Source organism: Parus major, chromosome 7 (assembly GCF_001522545.3).
Source record: "Parus major isolate Abel chromosome 7, Parus_major1.1, whole genome shotgun sequence".
NCBI lineage: Eukaryota > Metazoa > Chordata > Aves > Passeriformes > Paridae > Parus > Parus major.
The window spans coordinates 13,722,921-13,750,455 of record NC_031776.1 but is presented as its reverse complement, the minus strand read 5'-3'; the positions used below and the strand labels follow the sequence as shown (position 1 = coordinate 13,750,455).

General features: G+C 40.0%; 2 protein-coding genes across 3 annotated transcripts in view; one reads left to right on the top strand and one right to left on the bottom strand.

The window, feature by feature from the left end:
* The window catches only part of PPP1R1C (protein phosphatase 1 regulatory inhibitor subunit 1C), a 45,546-nt gene extending 37,847 nt beyond the window's left edge, over positions 1-7,699 (top strand). The window contains exon 5 of the mRNA XM_015634895.3: positions 5,944-7,699. Within this exon, the coding sequence (XP_015490381.1) occupies positions 5,944-6,032 (89 nt within the window). The 3' untranslated portion in view covers positions 6,033-7,699. The remainder of the gene's footprint in view (positions 1-5,943) is intronic.
* Positions 7,700-12,602: 4,903 nt separating this feature from the next.
* PDE1A (phosphodiesterase 1A) overlaps positions 12,603-27,535 on the bottom strand; it is a 74,902-nt gene continuing 59,969 nt past the window's right edge. Inside the window, exons 14-16 of one of the 2 annotated variants that reach the window (XM_015634891.3) lie at positions 21,242-21,517; positions 16,070-16,189; positions 12,603-15,760 (exon numbers count right to left, since the gene is read on the bottom strand). In XM_015634891.3, coding sequence (XP_015490377.1) covers positions 16,113-16,189; positions 21,242-21,517 — 353 coding nt within the window. In that variant the 3' untranslated portion in view covers positions 12,603-15,760; positions 16,070-16,112. The remainder of the gene's footprint in view (positions 15,761-16,069; positions 16,190-21,241; positions 21,518-27,535) is intronic. The other variant, XM_033516035.1, reaches the window with a different exon arrangement.

Here is a 27,535-nt window from a genome sequence, read left to right as displayed (position 1 = left end):
CTGCAGGCTCTGATTGTCCTCAGCTTCTGCTGGAGGTGGCAAGAGCAAGGAAACATTTGATGCTTTTCAGGGCTCAGCTGGTGCTTTTCAGAGCTGAGACGGTGTTCTGTGCCTGCCAGAGCTGGGCTGTGGTGCTCATGGCAGGGACAGGCTCTGGGCTCTCCCACTGGCACTGTCCAGCAGAAGGGAGCACATTCCAATACAGGGAGCACCAGCTTTTCTGCAAACATCTGGCAAAACATCTTGTGAAGGAGAGTCCATGTTACTCCCACTGAGCAGATGTCTAGCTGAGTGAGAAGGGCATTTCTTGTGAAACAGTGTGCACAGGCCTTGCTTTTATTAGCACAGGATGGCTTTTTAACCTGTTACATCTGCAGGCAGCTGAGCATATTCTTTTAATTGCAGTGGTAGTCAGCACCTCAGGCACCACACACTGGCAGTGACTGAGACAATGATCTGGCCCTGAGACCCCCAAGGGAAGATGACCCATTTCAGCAGAAGTGCCAGGACTCCTCTGCAGAGGAGCAGCTCTGTACCTCCCTCTCAGGAATTACATTTTTTCTGTTGCATTTCCATGCACGGGGCCACAGCCAGGGTGTGATTTCTATGTGAGATTTTGGAGATCTCGTGGGTGTATCTGTCACATACAATTGATGCTTCAGGTCCACTGACTTTAATCCCATTATTTTTATCCCTTGTATTTGAGAAAAATATGTAGCTCACATACATGTATATATAAATCACAATGGACCACATAAACCAATTATGAATTTATATGTTTTCCCAATTCAGAAATATTGATTTAGTCTGGCCCCATGGTTTTAAGGAGTGAAGAGGAATCTTATTCCTGAAATGTCTGACTGGTGCAGTTAGACGTTTCATTGCTTTTCCAGAGAAAGGAGTCATTTGAAGCTCCCAGGTGGATCAATATGTAGCCCACACTGTTAATGTTAATTCACTGTAATAAACTGTAAGATGCATTTACTGAGTTTTGATTTCATAAAATCATATAGTCATTTAGGTTGCAAGGAACCTTGGGAAAGTCCATAGTTCAACCTGATGCGTAAAGCAGAATTAACACCAAATTTAACAAGGTTGTTGAATGCTTTGACTAGTTCAGTACTGAAAATCTCCTTGAAGAGACACAGCACATCACACCAGTGCTTAAATACACTCAGTGAAATAATATCATCCTTATATGCAGTCAGAAAATAGTCTCTTCCAGTTTACAACCAGACACCTTCATCTTCTGGGTAATTTTCCTTGGTACAGGCAGGCTGCTGTCAGCTGCCCCAAAGCTGCCCCCGGTCTGATGCAGCTGCTTGTTCTCCTGTGGCTGTAGGGATGGCCCTGGACATGGGGGAGGCTGCCCTGGGAGGCTTTGCCAGCTTCATTTGGCCTTAGACCTGTGGTGGGTGCTGGATTTAATGACATTGGTTTGCAGGTTTTTTCTGTTTGGTTTCTGTCTGTTTGTTTTTCGGCATATTTTAAATCATAACTTCAATTGGGAAAAAACATTATGAGGAAGACACAACAAAGAAGTCAAAACATATTTAACTGATAAATGCAAACCAGAATGTACCATTAAAAAGAATAGTCCTTTTTTTCTGTTTAGTGCTATGAGTATATGATATTTCTTTTGATATTCTCATTTTTGCTAAGGAAACTAGAAAATAATTCATTTATCACTGGCTGAGACATTTTTATTTGGCTGTTATCCTCTTTGGCTGGGTCTGTTTGCATGATAATTTCAAAGTGATTTGAGTTCTGAAGTGCTGAAAATGAGCCTGTTTTATCTGTGCCTTTCACTGTTTTCTGCAAATCTGGAAATGTGTTTTTGATAGAGAGAGGATCAGCTCCAAATCATAAAACTAAATAACCCTTCAAACTTTAGGGAATTCAAGCTGCCAACCAGACTTCAATCCTGAGTTTGGTAAATGTCAACACCCTTCCTTGGGCAGTGAAGCAGAGTGAAGGAAGAAGTGTTAAATAGGATGGGGAGCTGCCTTAATTACTTGAATATTTTTAATTTTTTTTTTTCCAGGAGATACTTAATTCAGGAACACTTGGTTATTTCAAATCTTGTGACCCTACTTAGCTTTCTAAACTGGTGCTTTGGTTAGATGGAGAGAAGCTAAAAGACAGCTGCTGATGAAGCAGCACGGATGTGATGTGACTACAAAAATGACAAAAAATTGTCCCATTCTCATTCATAATTTATAAGTATCTAGAATTCTACAAATATTCTTTGAGACAGTGACTTCATCTATAATGACAGTTCAAATTATGTTAGTGTATGGCTGCTCAATCTGATTTGGAATTATGGGTTTGTTTATCAACATTAATTGGATTAAATTACCTGTGGTGAAATATAAGCCCTTTGAGAAAAAGCAATTCTTGTCCTGATGGCTTTAGCAGTGTTCAGACAGACTTGGTTTTAAAGTAGCATAAGAATGAGTGTGAACACATTGTGGGTACGAAACATTTTCAGGGAGTGGCGAGAAGGAGCAGTGCTTGGTGTGGAAGGGGGTTTTTGCTGCCAGACACCCCAGGTGAAGAGCAGAGCCCCAGGCAGGGTGTGACATTGTGAAGCAGGGGCTGGGTCAGGCGCAGAGGCATTTGGGAACCTGTGGGGACAGTGGGATGGTGGCACCCTGTGAGCCCCATCCCCAAGAAAGGGCAGAGCAAGGCAGGGCACCCAGTGAAAAGGAGCAGCATCAGGACAGTGCAGGCACAGCCTTTCAGGAAACAGTGCCCACAAATTCATTGCCTGGAAAAAGGGACATTGATGGGACAGGGTGACTCCATGGACCAGCACTTGCAATCCTCCCTATTTGGGAGTACAACTGATACTGTAAAGCTTGTGCAGTTTATGTGGAAACAGTAACTTGATGTTTCTAACTTGGATGTGCTCTTACATGCAAACCATTTCTTCTAGAATATCCTGGCTCTGTTTTGCTTTTTTGATGCAAGTAAATTCTTAGAGTCTGTATTTCATGCTCATCTTTACACTGTGTTCAATCAATGAACAGAAATAATCCCAAAACTACAGCATTTTGGTCCTTCTTGGTTACTAGCTGAGAAAGCTGAAGGCATGAACTGTGTTACTGGTACAAAGATTGGAAATACGAGAAGGAAATATCCCTTTGGATAAATTAGCATTGCCATAGCTGTGCTTGTAAAACTGGTTGAGGTGACCTGAGTAATGAATTTTTACTCACCCTCTAACAGAATGTAACCTTTCAGCAAACAATTCAGATATTGCTAAGCAGAGATGCTGAACCCATCCAGCAATACACTCTGTGGGCAGAGCTTCACCTCACTGCCTGCTTGTCATATGGTTCATATTGACAAAGGGTAGGGCACAGCCTGGATAAACCACTGGAGTCACGCTGCAGAGCCACTCTAGCAGCCTCTTCTCTGGAGCTGTGGCTGAATGTGCCAGTGTGCACCTGCCCAGCTCCAATGCCTTCTGACCACCCTTGGCAGCCGCTGCTGGCTACTGCAATGTTACTAGTGCCTAGATACGCTTTTAATCCAAGAGCATGATTGCTGTAATTTAACTAAGTATTTTTCTTACTCCAAGCCATTCTTTTTCCACTGTAAAAGTCTGCGGTTTTGTGGAGGAAATGTATCTTTTCAGGACAGTTACCAGCATTTCCTGTCATACATGTTCATGTGTTACTGACAGGAATTTCATTACCTCTATGTCAATTCACACTAATTTATTCCCTTGTGTAGATGGGCATTTTATTTCATAATGCAACACCAAGGGTCTGTTCATTCTGACAACCTGATGCTGTGAGAAAATCTTGAGGCTTCTGTAAAGTGCATGAAATCTTGTGCACTTACTGGTCAGAGAAGGAAACTTCCAAGGGCCTCTGTAGCATAAAATGACTGGCAGAGGTGAAGGCAGGCTGCAGAATGGAGGTTATGAAATAATCATTAAATAAGATCAATAGCTACTTGCCATGCAAATTCAATGGGTAACACTCATTGATGTAATTTCCTGCAATTTTCGTATTTCATACTGCAATTAAACCACATAACCAAAAGTCTTCACTCCTAAAAAAAAATGCAGTTCATTGTTTCATCATACCGTGTATCACATGCTTTCTTTTCTGTCTATAACTTTCCCCTTCTCATCTCTGAAGAGCTCCCTAAAAGAATTATTCACTCTGGCTCCTAGCAATTCCTGTCTGAAGTAGTGAACAGAAGCTGTTAGATGAGTACTGTGAACTGTGCAAGAAATGGCTCTGTAAGTGTAGAGGAAACAACAGGAGACAAATTTACCTTAAAAACACAACATAATTTGGAAACAAATGTCCATTAACCTATAGTTAGGTGAAACCATATTTAAAGCGTTTGTCTTACTAAAGGGTGTTGCTAAAGAGGAGCTGCTAAGAGCTTGGTAGTATCTGAGCACCTTCATGTATCACAGTTCCTTAATTAGAAATAGCTTGATTATTGCAGGACACACTTACAAGAGCTGTGGCTTTGGAGCATTAATGTATTTGCTTGGTTTATGTTGGAACAACAGTTTCCCAGGAGACTGTGTGCTGCCATTTGTGTGGAAGAAAAGAGAGAGGGGAGCCCAGAGCCCAGCACACAGTGATGGACTCCTGTTAGAAGTGGAGCTGGGTGTTGTACAGCCATTGTAAGATATTGTTTTCTGTTATTTGTAACTTTGTGGAACTAGAATAACTTATGCTGAGATTTTTTTTCAAATCCGTATTTGGGAAAAAAATCTATCCTGTATTTTGGAGTGGTGTGGACATAAACAATGAGGCACAGGAATTTCCAGATTAAGTGACACTGGGGCCAAAACTCTTGGATTTACACCATCAACAAATTCTTCTTACTCACAATTAGCAGTAATCTGGATCTTGTCCTCACCCCTCAAGGGTGAACCCCTTTTTGAAAACTGTGCACCCCTACATGTGCTATGACTTGCAGAGTGCACACTGGGGTGTTTGATTATCTAGCAGTGATAATATAAAGCAGCTGGGTGTCATTTTTCCTCATCACAGAGGGGAAGTGGTATGAAAGGGAAGCAGTTTTCCTGACAGTTGATCTTTGATGAAATCAAAAATATTTGTATGTAATGACAATGACACCAGAAAATAGCCTGGTTCAGGCTTACATTTTGTTCAAATCATGCATTTTTGATGAATAGTTTTGTTCCTACTTTGTTATAAACTGGGGGACCCTGAGACTAGTCATGCACATTTGCTCTTTAGGTTTTTTGAAACTAACAACTCTTCCTCTCTGGTCTCTCTGTCATCCTTTGGTCTTGATGTTGCTTCTTTTTCCAGCTTAAATTCTATCACACCAAGGCAGAGCTGAGAAGATGGGATTAGGCCCATTCACTGAAGTCTGTTTCCTTGTACTGAACATGAGACAGGGAAATAACTGTAATTTGATTCATTTTCATAAAGTCTATTTCACTTGTTGGCTGAAACCAGCCAGCAGTAGGTACTTCATAACTTTCCTCAAACCTGAACTTCCAAATATCCTGTGATAGGTATTTACCCTTTTCATCCATCCCCTCATGGTGTTTGGAGGCCAAAAGAACATATTCTCCACACATTCTCCATGTAAGAAATTATCCAGTGTTGTCACAGCTTTGGTGCCAGCAGTCTCCTCTCTGTCAGGCTCTCTTTGCCTCAGGACAGCTTTGCAATGGTGTTCAACACAAACTTGACCAAGGACCAAGGTAAAAAGAGAAGCAACTACTGTTCAGAGCCTTTATTCAAGGAAGAGAATATCTCTGTTGTAAATACACCATAATATGACTTGAACTACAAGGTTTGTGAAAAAGAGGAGTAAATATGGGCATTAAACTTGCCCTTATTTTGGTTTTCTGTTTCTCTCTTCAAAAAAAAACCAAAAAAACCTCATGCAAGTGGAATACAACCTTAACCATGACCTCTGTATTTTCAGGGATTAAGCATCTGAAGAGTCAGAGTGACTCAGTGTTTCCAGAAGAAGAGGAGGGAGTTGGCGAGAGGGAAGAGGAGTGGGGCCATTAACCAGCACAGGGCGGCAGAGCCCTGTCCCGGAGAGTGACAGAGCTGCCTCTTGGCCCCGCCGTGCCCTGCCCGCTCCTGTGTCCAGGGGGCTCTGCAGGCACTGCACACGTGTCTGGTGACCCTTCTTCCTGGAGACAAAACAGTTACTTTAAAGTCATTTTTTCCTTTTCTTTTCTATGACTTAGAAATGTTATTCGCATATGTGTTAGCTCCCTGACGTCAGTACTGCCAGAGCTTAACTACTGCGTGTGAGCTGTATCTAAGGCTTCTTGTAAATAAAGGTGATTTAAAAGGTACAAAATAAATAATACATTAATTTAGACAAGATTGTCTATTGTACAGAGGGTTTGTCTTGCTGCAGAGAAATGTTCATATAAAATGATCCTTTCGGTTAAGGGCAGTTTTTACCATTGTTGGAAAAGTTACTTGCAGTGATGTGGGCAGAAGAAAGGTAACGAAGTAAGCAGAGGTGACTGTCTAGAGAATGATGCAAAGACACTCTTCCCTGTGTTCCCTGGGTATGTGACACTTCAATACTTGTCTTGATTTTGGTCTGACACTGCCTTGTCACAGCAGCCAAAAGGACTTCTCTCTACACAAGATCTCTGTTATCTGGAGGCATTCAGTGTGGGAGTGAGGAGCACAGGCATGTGCAAGGCCTGGGAGCAAGGTCCCAGCCCCAGCTGAGCCATGGGAAGTGCCACATCCCCCTTGTCACCTGCAGCAAGGACAGGTCACAGCCCTCCTGCCCTGCACCCGGCTCAGCCTGAGCCAGTGACTGACAGCACAGCAAGCTGCACAAATTCACTTGTGTCTGAGTCCCGGGGTTGTGGCTGAAGTCAGCATGGTTCATTTTCATTTTTTAGACCATGTAAACCTTATGGCATGAAATGGAATAAGGTAGAGAAGGAAAACAATGTTTCTTCAGAGTGACACTTAACAGATTATTTCAATTTTCCAATCAATGGTAGATTTTTAAATTAATTCACTGTCATTTTATATTAAATGTTTGCCTTTGATATTTTATCCTCAGTTTAACTTTCCACTGCTGCAAGGCTCTTTTAAAGGGTTGTACTAAAAAAAAATTTAAAAAATAAAAAGAAAGAAGGGATTAAATATAGGAAAACACAGAGCCTTTTGTCTATGCCTTGTATGGTGATTTCAGTCTCAATCTGAGGTCTTCCACGAAGACCTGCTAAGAACAGGATCTGTCAACTAGTGTTTCTTTATATTTGAGAGCCATTTTTTTCCCTCCATCTGTATCTCTGTATCTGTCCTCTTTGGTTCCAGTTTCTGTAGAAACACTGCAGACAGGATCCATGACTCCAGCTCAGCAAGGGTGTGCAAGAAGGACTAAAGAAGGACTCTGCAATTATACACAAGCCACTACAGGACTTACAGGACTGAGAGCTTTTTATGCCCCAAACAAGAAAAAGAAGAAATGACCCTTCAAAAATCATTTGAATGGCCCCAAGTCAGGACTGGAATGGCAGCAAGAAGAGCTGGGCTCAGGTCCCATCTTTGCCATGGCTTTGCTTTCACACAGCACCAGGCTCTTCACAAAATTGCTTGTTGCCACAGTACTCCTAAGGTGTGAATCAGACGTTGGTGTTTAACCTCACACCATCTCTCTGTGTTGCTAGCTAATAAAGCACTTTGGATATTAATGGCTTTTTGCTGGTTATTAGTACCCACAGGCTGCAGATGAGAAATGTCTAGAACATGGGAGCAAATGGAAGGACGGACATGATTTATAACGCTCGACATCCGGACGGGGTATTGTACACTGTGGAATCTCAGCAACACACAAAGCACCTGATGGGAGCTTGGAGAATTCATCACTGAACATGCTGTTTCAGGTTGACTGTTGGACTCAAGTATAATTACACTTTATAAATAATAGGGAAAAAAATCCCACCCAGATTTAATTTGGACTGTATTTGACTTACAGAATGGTATATGTTGTTTATTCTCCAAGTGCAAAATGAGATAATACTTAAGTAGATATTAAGAGTCAAGATTTAAAACTCCTTTCTAAAGCATTGTAAAGCGTGCTCTCTAAAGCATACTTTCCACAGAAGTCAGAGGAATTCTGCTTGAGAAAGACCACAGGTTTTGGCTGAAACATATTTTCCTTCGGGGAAATACAACATGCACTGTACAGGAGAACTTATATTATCCTGCCATCAATTTAATTATTGGATTTCTTGCCTCTTTTTTTTATTTTATTTTATTTTTTTAATACAGCTATAACTTCTGTTGAAGTCTTCAAGGATTCTCTTCTTCTCACAGTACCATTATTTCTCCCCAGTAATGTAAACTGAAAAATCACCATTAGTTCTTGCACAGTTGGTGTTATTTGACTAAAAGTGTCACATCCAACACTGACTCCGAGGCAGGGCTGCAGGACAGGTTCTATTGCCTGTGTTTGGGTGAGGGCCTCCTGGGGTCCAGGCAGTCAGTAAGGAAGGGACTTCCAGTTCATCTGCACTTCCTGTAACATCAAGGGCCAGGCTGCTGGTGGTTTTCAGTCTTTAAAAAAAAAAGCATTTCTTTTGCTTCAGGAGGTGAAGCATTGGGTGTCTCTCTCTCCTGAGCTGGCCTGGGAAGGCTGTGATGGTTGTGGGGGGACCCAAGCAGGGCTCCTGCAGGCTGCAGGTCTGCCTTTGTACAGCTGGCACTGTACAACAAAATGTCCTGCTCAGTGCAGGGCTCCCCTCCTCATTTCTTTTCTCTTGAGACAAGTTTTTTTTTTTCATGAGGGACCTTGTTCCTGCAGAAAATAAGGTATTGTCTGTCTGCTAACCCTGGGGGGACAATATAAGAGCATATTTAAAACATGCTGTCCCTCAAACTCCCCTTTCTTCCTCTCCTATTGCATCCGTGTTAGTGCCCAGGCCCACAGATGTTCTTTTTTCATTCTTTTTATTATTTTTTCTATAGCAGTTCAGCACAAGAGCGAGCTCCAGAAAGAGCCTCAGTTGTTCTGTTGATTCCTGACATGTGCAATTACATTTAACCTTTTCATGCACGGCATTATGCTTGGCAACTGAGTGGATGCTAAATGCCGTCTGCTTTGCCGTATTCTCTCCTTTATCCTCCAGTGAGGACAGCAGCATTCTGAGCAAATCTCAAGCAAGATATTTGTGCACCCTCTGCTAAACCTCAAGCTGCTTGATAAGATGCTACTAATCTCCAGTTTCATCAAAGTGGGCTGATGGAGTTTATGCAAGTTCAATGTCTGTATTCTGCTATAGATTTTCTGTGTTTTTATTAAATAATCCTGGGGGTTTGGGGCAGAAAAATAGTTTGGTATTTCTGCTAGGCCATACACAATTTTGTAATGATTCATTTGCCTGGCATATACTGACCCTTAGTGGTACACTGAGATTTTAATTGCATTGCCAAGTTTCTAAATTTTGCTTTTCTCTTTGGCCCAACTGTTCAGAAAATGGCAGGAATATTTGCTGTGCATCAGGATAGTCTATCTATGTAAATAGCCCACAATGTCTTCAACAGACATTAACAGGCATGTGAAAATAATGATGACAGGTGTTATTAGCTCTTCTGAAGGGAGGGCTGTGGGAAGCAGGAGTGTCGAAAGGTTATTCCAAAATGCAAAACAAAAATGCTGGCATTGAGAAGCAATACTCTCCACATAATGAGAAACAAATAAGAACTCAGTATCTGGCACTAACGAACACCTCAAGCTAACTGTGGAATGAGTATTAATTAGGTTTCCAAAATAGCATCTTTCTGAAAAGCAGCTGAGGTGTAATATTGCTCCTTATTAATCAAAGCAATGGGACAATGTGAACTCTGCAAAAAATAAACGGTTTGCAGATGGCTGTGTGCATCTTTAATAATGACAGAAGAACACAAGTTACAGCTTTAAATGCCAGGGACCCTTTCTGCATCTTCTCCTTTTCAGAGAGCGATATTTGCAGTTTTCAAGGCAGTGAGGAAAGTGTGTTGGTTTCTTATTACATTTTCCCTGCAGCATAAATTCTGTTGATGTGCTTCCCTAATCATTCTAATTATACTGCCATATGTTGCTCTCATCTTTCTTTTTCTCTCCTAATGGGACATAGATTCTCTCTTTTGAATATGTCATTTGTTTATTACATTTATCAAGGGTTTTAACATTATATGGGACTTTTAATTGCTTTTTTAAACACTCAGCAGATTGAATATTAAAAACAGACATGAAGGTCAACTATAAATAATATTTAAATTGCTCATGACATTTTTATTCTCTAATTTACTGGAAATATCAACTCTGTAGTTGGAGCGACTCATGCTCCTGTATCTACTATTTACTTGAAACCACACAAATGTCCTCCAGAGCCACTCTGGCTGCAGTCACAGCTCTGCCCTGCCCCAAACCACCTTGTGCCTAGCAGAATAGGAGTCTTCCCCAGGTGGGAAGGCTAAAATAAAGAAGCATCATGCTTTACATTAAAATGTTTGACACAAATATGTTGCCATTAATTCCAGTTCTGAACTACTGCTGAACCCCAAACAATAAATGTGAACGTTCATTTCTGACAAGTAAGAAAAATACGGTTCTCTCTCAAAGCTGAGCAGTCTCAAAGATAAGGAAGCACAATTTCAATAAAAGAATTCAAGATGGTTTAACTTTTAAAGTTGAACATGTGTTTTGTACAGAGACATTAGACCCTCAGAGTACCCTGCACTGCAGAAACCAAAATCTGTAAGCCAGTTGAACACAGAGAAAGCAAGAGACAACCAATTACTATCCAATTAACAAATTAATTTCTTGTAAAGTGACATAATCTCTCTTGGCTTTCATGGAAATGCATCATAGGTAAATTTGACCCTTTGGCTCATTGAATTTTGATTGAGATAATCATATCAGGCTTTATACAAATAATTAGCCAATACTTTCATGTAACTTGATGTTTATTCATGGTATTAAAATACAAGTCCCACAGTCTTTCTTGCAGGTTCAGGAGTGTTGCTTGTAGGTGCCCCAGCATTAGGTGCCATGTGGTGATGAGACAGCTTTGAAACTATAGTCTAAATAAAAGTGAAGAAACTTCTATTCTGCTTAACTGTTTCATCTTAAAGCCAAGGTTGTACCTACCATTTTGATTTTTACCCCTTATTTAGCTACAACTTCGTTACTTCTGGTTTGTAATAATGACCTATACAGGATGTTGCAAATGCATAAAACTCAACAGCTTTAAAATTCATATACCTTGTAATCTGTCAGAAAAGCTGGGTTTTTAAAGGTATTATCTGTCCAAGTTCAGCTAATTAAGTTCCCCAAAGATTCTCCACTCAAAGGCCATAAGCAAAGGGCTTGCCTAGGCCCAAAGAAAGTATTTTGCAGCGAAGGTCAGCCCAAAACAGTTTTCTAAGAGATTTTTTCCCATTTTTAATAAGAGATTTTTTTCTATTTATAACCCCATGGTTATGACTTTCTTCTTTTTTCCCAGGGGAAAACTTAGATATTCACAGTTTGATAAAACTTCTGAATGTTTGCCCTGGGACATGGAAAAAGAGCCTCTGGAGACCCATTAAATAATTAAATGACCAGGAAAGTAAAATTATTCCAGAGCAGTAGCCTAAATGTTTGCATAGTGTTTGACAGAGGACAATTTCTTTTACTCATAGCAGTAAATTAATTTCCACTAATTTTTCCATACTGTTTTTCAAGGATGTGATTTATTTAAAAAATGCCTTAGAAGGGATGTGCTCCCCCTTTCAGACAAACCTTTTTCTGCTAAACTACTGCACACAGAAATCTCTAGTCTGCTGCTGGAGAATGGTAGTCATACTTACATTTTCTTCTTTCTCATACAATAACTGTATAATCTGTTAAAAATACACATTTTAGACACTTACCACTAGTGATCTTGATTTGTTAATTTGAAATTATTTTTGTCACAGCTGTGGCTTGTTTGACGTCTGGCATCTCTACAAGAAGAAGTTCCTTTGTGCATGTAGCTCAGATAGCACCTGGAAAAGAGGAACTGCAAAGAATGTGATATAAAGTAGTTGTCTTGGTTTATTTTCATCATGTACCTAGTTAGGATTTGATACATGTTTGAACCTGTGAGATTATTGCCATTCATTTTCAATCCAAGTAGAAAGGGGCCCTGTTTAATTCCATTTACACTGAACTTGGATTATAAAATTTACACCATGCCACGGAGGTATCTCTCAAAGTCAAACCCTTCCTGATGAATTGTTGCTAACAAGTACAGTCCCAGCAGCTCCTTCAATTTCAACCACAGTAAGACATTTTTGTGTAAATTATATGTTATTGGTCATATTTTTCTTCATGCGAGGGCTATTTTGGCCATAAAGGCTAAGAAGGCAGGACTCTCTTAAAGAGATTGTTTTCAAATGTGTTATGAGGATGTGAGTGAGTTTGTGTGGAAAACTGTGACAGTAATGGAAAAACTGGGGAGTCCCAAAAGGGTGAAAGGGTTGGAAAAGACCATATATGCACTGCCACTTCTCAAAGACAATCATACACAAATGAGCAAAAATGATTCAGGAAATCATATTTGTAACTAACACTCAGGAGCTTCACAATCCTTGCCCTCAAATCAGATTTATTTGGGAATATCATCATAGGAAATATGGACAAATACAGCAGAATAAAAACACACAGTTGTAGATTGACTCCTTGAAAATTAAAAAAAAAAAATACTGTCTAGATCATAACCCATAACAATATTACATAATATATCTGTCATATATCTCAAGATAAAAGTACAAAATAAAACTCTTGAGGGCTCATTTATAGCTACAGCTCCTCAGTGTGCTGAATGCAGGGTACATGCCCAGAATGCTGTGGGAGAGATGCAGATGCAAACACCATTTCTTGGGGCCCCATGCAGTGTTTTGGTAGCGCAGCCTCACAGGTTTCAGAGATAAAACTGCTGTTCAGGGAGAGGCTTTCTCAAGAAGCCTTTCTGCCATATGAACTCAAATTTCACCCAGCCCAAAGCCTTAACCAACAATAGAGTGTTGGCTCTATTGGTCTTCTCCATCAAAGAAAATTCCTCCTCATCCAAACAACACACCAAGCTTTGGGTCATGTCCAGGCAAAATCTTGCTAAGACTAAAGGAAGGAAGAAAGAAAATCAGCTGGCATAAACAAAAAACTAAGGACTCTTCTTGTATTTCAGTAACATCTACCACAGTGATAAAATCTGAATACAAATGAGCAAATAGGATTATTTATAGAAAAAAAAAATCACTCTTCTATCCTAATGAATGAGATCTGCAGGCAATGAGTGCCTCCTGTGAGACCAGGAGCTCCTTCTAGCTCCTGCAGTGGGAGATCTTGGTGCTTGCTGTGACAACTGAGAGGACACCGAGAGCCCCACAGGGAGCTTCGAGCTCTCTGCAGAATCTGTTCTATTTTCTGCCTGTATTTCCAGGTGAAAATTTTTGTGAAGTAATAAATCTCAATGGGATAGAGACACAGAAAAAAAGCCAACTTTAAGTTAAACTACGGTAAAAGTGTGAAATTGAAAATGCAATATAAAGATTAAATTCTGTGCTTCAGACTTTCAGTCTTAGTGAATCATAAATTACCATGTTGAAAAACAGTTAGTATCAAATATCTAACTAGCCTAGTTTTTAAAGTTTTAAATTTTGCTCTTTTCATAATTGGTGGGAACTATAGAATATCTAAAAACTATAAATTACCCTAAAATAAGTTTCCAACTTCTCAGATCTTAATCAAAAAGGTTTTCCACTGCCACAGCATATGGCAACTTACAATTAAAAAAAGTCTGATATGACCATTAAGTTTCTTCTCTTGTCATAAGGACAAAAAGAAGCCATAAGATGGTTTACATTTTATTACAAAGGAAAAGAAAGAGTCCAACATTCCCAAAAAGGATGCAAAGGTGCACAGAGCGGTCCAGGCTACTAATAATTTGCTCAAACACCAGCAGAGAATATATAAATTCTTAACTCTTAGCAAAAAATATTGATTGCGTTATAACATCTATGATACAATTTCATCTGTTAACATTTCATTCGTTAACGGCACTGTACAGAAATTTGTCCATGCTAAATACAAGCCTTGGATCAGATACACAAAACAATTTAAATGTATTTTTTACATCCTATATGCACAAACATTTCTTAAGTTAAAACTATGCATACTACTTAATGCATAGCACATATATGGCTTACATATTCAATGACAGGAATTCCATCTTTTGGCATGCCCTTGTCCCAGGGCTCAGAGCTTACACTGTTCCCAGCTCAATTTTGACTGCTTTGCTGTCCAAAAAGAGACAGTCAACAGGTATGGACATGTAAGGGCCCCTCAGTGAAGGTGATTTTTTATGCTTCCTTCCTCAATCGGACAAAGCGTGCCCTTGTTGAGGTGGAGCCTGAGGCCTGCTGAGCTCCGGTTGGATCCCTGAAGCAGCAGAGGGACAGCACAGAGGTCTCAATCACCCTTGGCAGGGAGGAGAGTGCCACTGCCCCCACGAGTCCCCTTCAGAGTGGACCATGGCAGATTAGAAAGATTGTTTTGTTCAGTGAGGTAATAACCAGGGGGTCCAAAAAGAAGAACAGGGAGTGCAGTGACCTGAGCCACCTGAGCGCCTACAACCCGAATGGGAGCCTAGAAGTTTCCTGGCAGGCTCCAGCAGAGGGAAATGGAGTTGTGTAAGACACCCAGGGGAAACAGAAGGGGTCATGTGCAGCTCGAGGGAAGTAGAGATGAAAATGGAGTTTCTTTACGGGCACAGTTTGGGATGGAGGGCTCATTTTGAGGCTTCTTGCAGAGGTAACTGCCTGCGTGCTGCCATTTTTGCTGCCCCTCAAGAAGAAACAAACTCTAGCAAAGATGTTGCAGGATGCATATTGTCACCTTTGCATTTGAGATAAACCATGACATAACACCTGGGTGTCACTTTGCAATTCTGTCTGAGAGGCAACACAACATTTTGCTGAACTGAAGCAATTTTCATGTATTTCTGTTGCTGTCCCTTCCACCCTACAAAAGAATAAGTACCAGCTTCACTGTAGGGCTGACACCAGTACTGATGTCTTTCAAAATATTACAGGATTCAGGATGTTTTAATCTTTGACACCAGATGCTATTCAATTAATTTTAAAGAGATATTTCAAATACTTTCAAATTTTCTCCACACCAGTTCTGTCCATATGGCAGCCACTGCACTGGGGAAGAATCTTCATTCATGCAGGCTGGTCAGCGTAACTTTACAACTTCCCTATACAATCTACAAACATTTATTTCCAGATTTTTTAAGGAAGCTAACAAGTAGGACTTTTATGGTGCATGCAGCATGATTGCATGAACAAGTATCCAGAAACACATTTCATTTTGATTTTCCATTTTCATTGGACACCAGCAGCAGTGACGCGTAACAGCAATCCCAGGCAGATGACAGACATCGTGTTTTCACATGTCTCGTGATTAACTGGAAATGTCTGGTACCAGTGATGCAACAAAGCAAGGTCCAACTTTGGCTGAAAAAATTATTTTGGCTAGTTTAAGAAAGCAGAATAGAAGAGGAAATAGCAACACATATACAACTGAAATCTTGCAAGTTTTTAAGTGCCTTGAGTTACCAGCTCAGGGTTTTACATTTTGAACATTTTGTTCAATCAATCTCCACAGAAATAGGATGATCCAAAAACAAGTTGACAGATAACAGCCTCTGAGATCCTGAGGTAGGAACAGCTAGAGTTCTTTTCTCCTGCAACAGAGGTCAAATGAAAATTCATAAACAAGAGATTTCTGATACTACTACTTCCAATATTCCAGCTGTGGATGATTTATCACATGATCATTTAGTCTGACACTAAGGATTTAGAGGTTTAAAAGTATTGGGTTTCCCTTCTTTATATTTCATTTTTTTAAGCATTGAAAGCGGGGTATTCTGTGTCCCCATTTCAAAATTTTCTAATATAAGCACAGCTTGGATGGAACAAGGTTAAGAATAGCACTAAGTGAGCCTTTATGGTATAAAACACTCCCCATTAAAGGAAAAAAATTACCAAATTACCTGTCCTGCCTGAAATGTCAGAAGCTTTTAGGAAATAGCAAATCTAGTTCTGTACCAGTGCTTCTGTCTGCTCCGTGGCTTTTACAATATCTTCTGACTTCTTACAGTGTTTAGGCTCACCTGGAAGATAAAAAAATGTGATTGGGAACCTGAATGAGGAAGTTAACCAAGAGAATCTACACAGCCACAGACAGACAGAATCTCCTCAAGGTATTTTAAGGTTATAATGAGGTTTCAGTCACTGCTTTTTTAATTGCTTGCTCACCAGAACAAGCATCAGCTTGAATTAAATAATCATTATGGTTTATCCACAAGGCAAAAGACAGAATGAAGCAATAGATCACAGCATGAAACAAAACTATGAAGACTTTTATGAGTGTTAATAAAATGGGTTAGGTTCATTTTTTTCTTCCAGCTTATTGAAAGTCAAAATTCACCCTTTGTGAAGCGCTGTTTAAATCCTCTTTACGGTAGGCTTTCAAATCAGTCTAAGTTTCTCCCAGATAATGAAAGATGCCAGTGTCAGGTTCTAAGAACTCAAGTCAATCAGACGGAGCAATGACACAGAGTAACACACAAGCAGCTTTCAAAGTGATACAACATGAATCTCAAATAGACAATCATAGAATTAAACTGTTGCCTAAACTATTCCTTCAGTGGCACTGAATGAGTAGAGCTGAGGAATTTATACACTGAGATGGTAGGCAGGGTACATTGTAGCAAACTGACAAGTGTTATTTACTAACTATATAGAGGAACTCGGTTTTGGCATCTTCCTGGTGGGATCCCTCCAGTAAGAACGCTGAATGGAAAATGCCAAAAATGAATAGCACAGAAGTCTCAAAAGTGGAAAAGATAAGCTGGGAGAAGCTTAAAAGTTATAAAAATAGAGAGGGGGATATTTTTGAAAGCCAGAAAACAAAGGTAGAAGCAGCTGAAAGGGAAAGTAGATGCTGCATGATCTGAAAGGAAAATTGAAAGATGATGGTGAGTTAAAGAGGCTGCCACTTTAGAAAAGAGAATAGGAAGAGAGAAATGAAAACTCAAGAGAAAAAGGATGAAGAAAATGAATACCTATGAATCTGCCATGTCTTCAATGTAACTGAATAAGAATTGCTACTGATTTCACCCTTGTTTAACTACCTTGAATGGTGGCAGAGTGTGCACTGCCCACTCTGTAATGCAGCCACAAGCAGATGGGTCATATTCCCCCAAGAAGCAACCTACAGCACCCCTTATTTTACATAAATTTAATGTAGGTGGAATACAGACAACCAATACTTCAAAAGTTTTTGAAGTCTCAAAATTGAAATAACGTTAATTAGAACAAGGATATCTACAGATTTTTCAGCCTGTGGCTCTTTTTGGAAGGATTTAGCAGAACTTTATTAACATTACTATCCATAAAAACAAAAAAGGGGGTTGGAAGAAGTATGAAAGTAAGAGCTTTATTTATCTAAATATTTAAATTTTTTCACTAGACAAAAAAGTTTGTGGAAGCCTTAAAACAATTCACAGAATCACAGAATATGCTGAGTTGAAAGGGATCCAAGAGGATCATCATGTCCAGTTCCTGGCCTTGCTCAGCCCCATCACCAAGGATTACACCATGTGCCTGAAAGTCTTATGTAAATGCTTCTTGAAGTCCGTCAGGCTTGGTGCTGCTACCACTTCCCTGGGCAGCCTGTTCAGTTGTTCAAACACCCTCTGGGTGAAGAATCGTTTTCTAATTCTGACCTAAACCTCCACAACACAACTTCAGGCTGCTCCCTTGAGTTCTGTCGCTGTCACCACAGAGAAGAGATCAGTGCTGCCCCTCTTCCCCTCATGATAAAGTTGTAACTGCAGTGAGGTCTCCCCTCAGTGTTCTCTTCCCCAGGCTGAACAGACCAAGTGACCTCAGCTGCTTCTCATACAGCTTCTGCTCCAGACCCTTCCCATCCTGTGGCCTCCTCTGGATGATCTCTAATAGATTAATATCTTTCTTATATTGTGGTATAAATTTCAAAAAACTAAACATTAACTTCTAAGACATACACAGCTTTTTGTTTGTGCATCAGGTTTTTTACGTGGTAAAAATGTGGTTGCTAATGGTAGCTATCTTATAAACCCCATTTTTTTTATAAACACACTATTTGTTTTTTAATCTAATGTTCCTTCCATCCTCATCGCATGCACGAACACAGATGCTTTCCCTTGGTCCCAGGATCCTGGTTTGCCCAAGGAGGGAAGCAGGCAGCACAGCACCCCACTCTGCTCGGATGCAGAGGGTTCCACGCCCGCTGACCTCCGTGGGGCCACTGCAGCACTGAGGGGTCACCAAGCATTTGCATGGCATGGATGATCCCCTGATGCCGCCTGCAGCACCACAAATCAAGCTGGCATGTTGTTGGTGTGCACTGGCCCACTGCTGTTTGACCTGGTTACAGAGGCTCTCACTGACTGCTGGTGATGTTGAAAGTGCTGCACACTCGATGGGACTGGGTAGTCCTCTCCTGTCATATAGAGGGAAGCTACTGGCAATCTGTTTTATTGCAGATTTATTATCTCCCTTGCATTTTGATATTAAGGATTAATGTGGGTATCATTATAAGTGAGAAGTTAAGTTTGCCAATTAGCATTTATAAATCATTGAAATGTGGAGTCGTTTAATTAAACATAAGCAGTTTTTAAAATTAATGTTCTAATTAATAAATCACTCAGGAGAAAAGGAAAATCATCACTTTAAAAAAAAAAACACCTTATAATAGTTTCATTTAATCTTGTACCATTCAATTAAATGAAAGTGAGATGATGGAAAGGAAAAAAGGCATTGTGGAGAGAAACAACATTCTGTCTCAACTGCAGTGGCTGTAACAGGGACCCTCCAGTCTTCCCTTTGCACCAATCTGGACCCAGGGCAGAGCTACTCCTGTCACTAAAATGTGATGGTCTACAAGAACTACACCTAGAAAGAGATGTGATACAAGGAGCAGAAAACAATCTCTTTATAATTTTTCCAAAAGGGGAACCCCTTCATCATAGTACATCCAAACATTCACTGACAGCTCCCAAGAATGCACACACATCCTCTTCCTGTGCTCCACAACTGTTATAACTGAATTAAGGAAAACTTAACTGGATTTTCTGCTTCTTATAAAAGACAGAACAATGACAGCTAACATGAGATTTCAGCCTGAATAACCATGTTACCATGTTGCTTTTCTTTTTCCCTTCCATCTCACCCTCCCAGCCCTAGGACCTGCAAGTGCTCACTTCTCCACCCCGGGAGTCAGCAAGCACTCTGGACATCCCCTTAGCCTTCCACCCCCCACCCTCAGGACAGAAACTACAGAAGTAGAGGAGTCTTCTTCTTGGGAAGAAACATGGAGAGTGCTAATAATGTCCTGATAGATATATGGTGTCTCTTAGAATACTCAAATAAGTAATTTGTGAAACAGGGGAAAATGTAAGTTAATGTGTTTGCTACCTTCTGCTTGCTTGAAGCAGCATTCCATTGAAAATGTCTGACCTTGGTTAAAAGAGTCCTGTCTGGATCCACTGGACATCAACAGAGGTGCAAAAACACTGTTAAAAGCCTAATGGCTTACCCATTTCATAAATCTTGCCGTTTGAAGTTTCTAAGTACAATGCATTCTCTAAAAAAATTCCTGCCTTAGAAAACAAATGAGATTAGCATTTTATAAGAGAAGAAATCTCTGTACTCATTGGAAAGGTGGGATGCAAAGATTGACAAGGCAACAGAGTGAACAAACTGCCTGCTGGGTTGTATCTGATCTCTCAAACATCATTTTTGTTGGTCAGCCATCTAAACACCCACAAGTACAGCTACACCACAGCTGCCTTTTGCCAAGTCTGAGGGATAAAACATGCAGCTTTTCCTACTGCATTCCTCATCCAGGAGATGGGCAACTTCTCTAATGCACTTAAATTTTAAGTTGAGCTTTAAAACAAACCTGGTGCAAAAATACATGTAAAAAGATAAAATGTCAGTTATTAGACAACTTCAAATGCTGTGAAAATAATTTTAGTGTAAATATTTTGATTTAGGGCCCTAAATTAACCATCTGTTATTTCTGATGGAAAAAACCTGTCAACAATAAAAGCATGGAACCGTGGAATGTGGAAATCTAGAGTAAGTGGGAGTTCTCCATAAAAAGGTTTTTTGATAAATATGCCAAGTCATATACTCATGTCTAAGCTAAGCATTAGAAGCACTTGAATGTTGCTGCTCAGACAATGCCATACTTCTGGCACAATATTGCAAGGTTTACTGTCATTAAAGCATTAATGAGTTTCATATTTTAAGTAAAAGTGGGGAAAGGAAATGTCACTATATCCTTGATTATTCTTATTACCCTAACTCCTCAAAGCTTAGTCTATCTATAAGCAAAGTCAGAAAATAAAATGAAGATGCACAGTGTCTTCCTCTTCCTTTGATAACATCTATTCCTCATTGCTTGGGCATGTTGCCCTGGATACTGTGTTGCAATCCCCAGATACTAGACATGGTCATCTTGTGATAAAATACTTAGACTCTAAAAACATATTCTGACATTTTAGCAATTTTCTGGCTGCTCCACTTGTCTAGCAGCTAGAGTCAAGAGACTGATCTTCCTGATTAAGAGAATGACACAGTTTCATGACAGATGGAAAATTCCATCTATTTAAGCTTGACTCTTAGATTCACATTATGTTTGGTACAAAGGATGTTCTTTACAAAACAACAAACATATTAGGTGCCCAAACTAAGGGGAACAAATATTAATAGCATAATTACTTATTCAAAAAGAAAATGTTAGATCTGTTTTGAAAATTTACCTTATTCCCCAGTAACAAATGGCTATTTAATTGTAAATATATATCTTTAAATTATTCTAAAACCATTCTTCAAGTTCAACTAAAATATATTCTCTAAAGAATTTTCTATTAGATCCCAAATAGCTGATATCAAAAAGTTGGTATTTGTTTATATGCTTGTATTTGATGTTTTAGGATACCACCATTTCTACACAGGCCTGAAGAAACCGTCCTGTGCTGGTGGTTTGTACAACACCTTATTTCAATATTTTACATTGCTGTTAATGTTTGACAGGGAGATACCAGACACTGCTGCAGCTTCACCCTGGACAGCTTCATTAGACTGGCTGGTGCTCTGTGAGGAAGCATTACCATTCAGTGGGTCTGTGCTCTGTGTCTCCTGCTGGGCATCGCTGAGATCTTTCTGGTTCGGATCAGAGATAGTGCATTTTTCTGAGCTGGATTCATCACTCAGAGGAGTGTCGAAAGAGACTACTTGTAGGACGATGGATCTGGGAGGACAGGTTGTACCATCACTTCCCTGACTACTCTCATTTTGTGTCCTTGTTGTCTCTTCCTGCAACTGTGCATCTGTGGAATTTCTGCTTTGGTCTTTTTCCTGTTCACCAACATTTTTCCCAAGTTCTTCTACAAAGAGGGAACAAAATAGGTGAATTAGATAAGAAGAATATGCCACAATTTTTTGATTTCAGAGTAGTGACAGATAGAGCTGTACACAGGAACACTGTGAACATGAGTTTCTGCATGAGGCCATGCCCACTGTGTTTACTATGGGTCGGATTCTACTCCTCATTGCATGACTGCAGCTGAACCTCTTACAGAGGACTGTAGCAATCCTATTTCTGGTTTTATGTCTATCAGGTACCTCTTTTTTGGCCATAATACAGAGCAAGGAGCATCACCAGACAACAATAACTTGAAGGATGGGAGCAGGAGGACCCCTTGCTGCAGGCATGTCTTTCTGCAGTGGTGTTTAGTAACACAGGACTAGGAAGAGCAGAGTCATCATTTCTGCAAGAGGCAGAGGGCATGGAGGGGAATGTCTTGCTAGGGATGGGGCAAGCACCAGAATTGAGGGGGAACCCTGAAGGAAATCAGCCTATCAACCTGGAGAATTCCAAACCATCAAGTTTGGAGCAAGCTGGAACAAGCTATAGGGGGTCATGCATGTGCTGTCCAGTACTGCTGCCATTTTGGCTAATGGCACATGTAGAGAGGGAAGGAACAGATATGGGGGAAACTCTGCTTCAGGGGACAGCAGCAACAGGAAAAAATAATGCTTGTGTAAGGCTCTACTACTCCTTACTTTATTGCAGACTTGGAGAACAGTACAAATGAAATGGCCCAGAGTAAAAGGAGAAGGAACAGAACAGCACAGAGAGGTGGCTCCAGGAATTACTAGATGAAAAAGAAACAGAGAATGGAAAACTTGTGATGGCTGATGGCAGGTGAAGAGTCCAACAAAAAATAAATATACTGTCTTCATGGAGGGCCTATTTGTCTTGGTATTACAATCTGTATTTCATAAATTTAGATTTTAGGATCTGTACACTGGTGTAGAAGATACCAAATACTGTCAATTTGAAAAGTTCAAACATTGCAGTTTGAACAACATGGGCATAAAACAGCTGCATGGTATTGCATAAAATTTCTAATTTGGATTTAGAAATTATTAACCAAGCACTGAGATCCTTATTGAGCTTAACTGTCAGCTCCCAGGAACTCTGACTGCTAGTGACCAGTGCAAATCCAGGCTGCAAATGATTGCACACGACAACTGAAAGATAACCCAGACTGTAAGCACATTTTTATTGCTGTCAGCATTTGGCACCACCTCACTTTTCTAAATCCAGAGAAAATTTCTGCCTGAAGTACAATTTGGTTTATGAAACGGGATGGAAGGGAACACCTTCAGACCTGAATTGATGTGCTGAGACATGGAATGGTTAATTTCCTTCTTTTGTAATTTATAGTTTCTGGTACATTTTTTTTTAAAAAATCAAGAACTCTAATGTTTGAGAAATTTCTAGTTAAACCATTTCCTCCAAAATTTAGAGTCCTGCTTAGTTTGGACTCCAAATCTTCTGCAATTTCTACAGGTAGTCTTTTTCTACAGACTTCAATGTAGCTCTTACAAAGAAGAGTTTGGGCTAAAGCCACTGAGAAATATGTATGTGGAGCTTGATGCAAGTTATGTTCAATCTAGAGACATTATTTAAAGCATCTGTCACTCATGATATAACCTACCTACATAAAGATTTTTTTCTTAAGAAAGTTATTTATGCGCCATATTCGCCTCCAAATGACACAACTACAGCATTTTTCCTTAGCTTCATAAAAAACCCCAAGGAAGTTCAAAGATAAAATATTTCACATGCTGTTCAGATGCATCAGTAAGTTAAAAAAGGCAAAACTGAATTATGAGCACACACAAAACTGGAATATTAATATAGTGCACTATATTCACAGCTGGTGAGATTTCTTAACCATAAAGGTAGTAAGAAGAGAGTATTTTTCTTGTTGAATGCTGTTTTAGGGCTATCCTAGCCAGAATCAGGCGTGTCTTGGTGTAACTGGATGGCTGGCCATTTTATTCTCATATTAGAAACCTCAGAATATTCATACATGCAAAATCCACTATTATTTTTTGTTCGTAAAGCTGAATATCCAAACTTAAAATTGTTATTGTTCACTCCCTAGCAAACTTAACCTGGCAAATGAAGATTATGAGTTTAATCATAACAACTCTGATGGCTTGTTCTTGACTTACGTCACGATGGTCTCCAACTTCTATGACTGCCCTTGAGATGATCTCAAATTTGTTTGTTTCAGGATAGCTAAACCAGAGCCAAACTCTAACTCATCAGGATGGATGATTTCATACTTTGAAATTAAGTATCTCTGCACCAAGATACACTTGTTAATACACCAGATAAAAATTATGCCTTTTACATTTAAACTGGTGTGAGACTGCAGGACCATCACCAATAGTGGCTGGTGGGAGTGACTGAGACTGAGAAGCCACAAGTACAAAATGCTCTATGATGATGTCACAGGTGTCATTAGGACCCCCCTGTTTTCTTAGTATTCAGTCTCTCACCTGCTGTACCCCTGACTCTATATTCTAACTTGCTTTGCTCCACTCAGCTTTAATCTACCGCCAGAAAGTAGAAAAATACTGGGTTCTTGTGGTATGTAGCCACTCATGGAATATGTTAAATGTGCTGGAAAAATAGAGATTTCTGCTTTCTCTAACAGCTAATAATTGTACTCTATATTACATAGGACCTTTATATTGCACATAATACTTGGAATTCTCTGTAATTTCTGCTGTCCTATATCACTCTGATGAAACAGAATTATCTAGCAGTCTAAATGAGGCTGAGACTGGGACAGTGACAAAGTCACTAGAATTCAAGCAGGGCACTGCTTAATTAATCCTACTAGTGTAAGAGAAATGGAGCTGGCATGATGTCTGACCCCCACTGCTGTGCAGGAAGAATTGTAATAAATACTGTGGCAGTCTCTGCCTCCAGCCAGCCACAAAATGCTGGGACCCTCTGAGGACAGTGGGCCAGGCTGCTGCCCCAAACCCTGCACTGGGCTTCTGGGGAGAGCAAGCTCCCCCTTCCTATGAGCTCACCTACCATGGCCAGCCAGAGATGGAAATGGAGTATGTTAAATGAAGCAGGTAACCTGGCATTTGCAACAGTCTCCATATTCAATAACAATAAGTAGATTTATTAGATATAAAAGATTAAACAACAGTCCATCTTGGTCCTCAGAATTTTTTTGGGGTTTTGGGGTGTGTCAGTTCTTTGACTGACACAAAACACAAAAAAGCCATGTGCTTTGAAAACACAAAAGCCATGTGCAGGACATCTCAAACCAGCTAATGGCAGTGACTGTAAAACCCAGTAAAACAAATATCTGCTCAAGCACACTGCTCTATTTTCTTAAAGTTCTTTTTTTTATTGTTTGCTGGAGTGAATGGGAGCACTGAATCCTTATCAGTCCAATGAAAGACTACAGTGTCCATGGAACACTAGAACTGTCACAAGATTTGATCTCTAGTCCCCAGCTGTAGGATTCTGTGGTGTCCCCAAAGTACCACAGAGGCCCTGAAGGTTCAGTGTATTATCAACTACAACCCTGCTTTCCACCAGCCCCGTTTGTTACTGCCTATGTGTGCAGCAACACTTTCAGGACATGGTCCAAGTGGTAAGGAAGCTTTACTACATTTTGGAGCTTTCTGTTCTGTCAATGTCCATCAGCTTTCTTTTCCTCACCTTTCTGTAGTATACAAAAGAGCATTCAACTGCTATGACCTGCACAGTCCTCTTTACAGCAACTGCATCACTTGAGCATGTCTTGATTTCACAGGAATGGAGAGGAAAAACACAAAAGCCAGTATAAAACCCAGTAAAACAAGTATCTGCTCAATCACACTGCTATATTTTCATTAGCTGAACATAAGCTACAATTCTTTACCCTTACAGAGGGTAAAGAATGCCATCAAGACATACTCATGTCATCAAGACATGATGACATGAAAGTTTTAACAATTAGAAAGCCACTGAATTAGAGAGAAAAGCTGTTAATCTTCACTTAGAATTGAATCATTTGAGGACTCTGTAATGAAGAATGCTGGATGTCATGGAATCTGTGCATACTACAAAAAACTTTGATTTCTAGGTTTGTCTGCCTTTTTTTATTGTAAAACAAAATTCTAGAGAGCAGTGACAAAGACTGAAACCAGGGCAAAGTTTCCATGGACAAGGTTTCCCAAGGACACCACAGGAAGGAAATGTACCTTTCTAGAAGACATGTTCTCACATCAGCCATTTTAAAGAGAAAAGACCAAGACAGAGCATCAAAATTTTGCAGAGAAGGTGAGGACTGATCCTGGTGTCTCTAGAACTACTAAGTGTGTTTAAAGACATGCCCAAAAGTTCCCAAACAACCACGATTCTCCCCAACCAACCTGCCATTTTCAAACCCAAGAAAATATTGCAGTTATTTAGATACTGTTTCCTTCTACTTTCAACTCCTCATGCAAATTTCATCACAGTTATAGGAGTATATAAAACCACTTCAAACCAAGTGAAACCATACATAGAAAAAGTAGCAAAGACTAAATTAGCTAATTAAATCAAAACTTTTCACTAAAGGATTTGGTTAAAAATAATTTATGAGTTTATGTTTTCCTAAGGTTGCTACATCCACCTTTTACTTCTCTTTTGCTGTTTAGCTGTAAGCACAGGGGCTTGAATGCTGGAACTTTTGTGAAAGGGAATGGAAGGGACTGCTGCTGTGAGCCTGCTAGAGGGAAAAGGTGCTTTAAGTGATGTAGACTATCATGTGCAGGGATGGGTCAGCTCTCTGATGTGTACTCCAGGGTTCCATTAACAGGTTCCATTATTAGGTCAGTTACTATTCCTTAGTCTGTGATTTACTGGGTATTGCAAATACCAAACATTTCTTCCTTCTACTCTTAGCTCAACCCACTCCTTGCACTTCCTCAGACCATGCTGAAAAATTCTCCTTTTCCCACTTAACACATTTCTGAATTAGCTCAAAAACTGCTTGTGACCTAAGCATTTTAGCACTGCAATTAAAATCGCTGTCTCTGATACTGGATGGGACTCCTTTAGCCTCTTGAATTGATTATTTTTCAACAGATTAAAACCGTCCATTAGGGTAGATTTCATGTGCCAAACTGTCAGTCAGTTTCTGTGACTGTCACACACATCCTCCCACGGCCCGCCCTTCCTAGCGGCTGCTAAGTCACATTAACATGCTATCAGATCATCACTCTCAGATTTTCACATTTCAGCAGCTGCTACTCTCTTCTTGTTAGTGAGTCTGCAGAGAAAATATTTCAGACAAAATGGAACTGAACCCTGTGGTTATTGTGACTGGAAGTATGCAGAACTGAAAGTGCCCGAGGGGAGCCTGCAGGTGCCATGCATAGGTCTTTCAGAAGAGACATTTGTTATTCAAAATTGCTGCCCGTGGGGGTTAAAAAAAGCTGATGTCTACTCCAAAGATGCATTAGTTGATATTTTGTCACATTTTTACTATCAGAATTAAGCAGAGGCCAGTGTGAGAAGCTTGTTCAGCCTCACATATGTTTCATCCCACCTTGATGGGGTCAGTCATCCCAGGCATACACTTTCGAGCCATGCAGCCCGCTGCACTGCCAAAAGTGCTGAGGACAACATTTGCAAATGATGTCTTTCCATACAGATAATGCACCCTTGGGTCAAGTCCTGTAACACTTAATTCTTCAGAAGGGTTACATAAGCATAAGATGAAAACAGTAAGTTTGTTATACAACTGCTATTGTATTATCCTGAAGATGGGCTCATGTGACTGGCAGCGGGACCTTTGGTGTGTTGTTCTGCATACCCTTGTGTTGTTATATGACCTCAGGTGAGTGTCCTGAGCTGTCTGTGCCTGTTACTGTTCACTGTAAACAGGAAATAAAATTTTTTATCCCTGTAGCTTTATTTGCAATGATATCTACTGAAGAGATTAAAGCATGTAAATCAGCAAACACAATTATTAGTCTGTACCCTTACATTCTCTTAAGAGTACCTGAGCTTGCCAAGCGCAGACCAACTTTATTAGTAAATGTTTGGA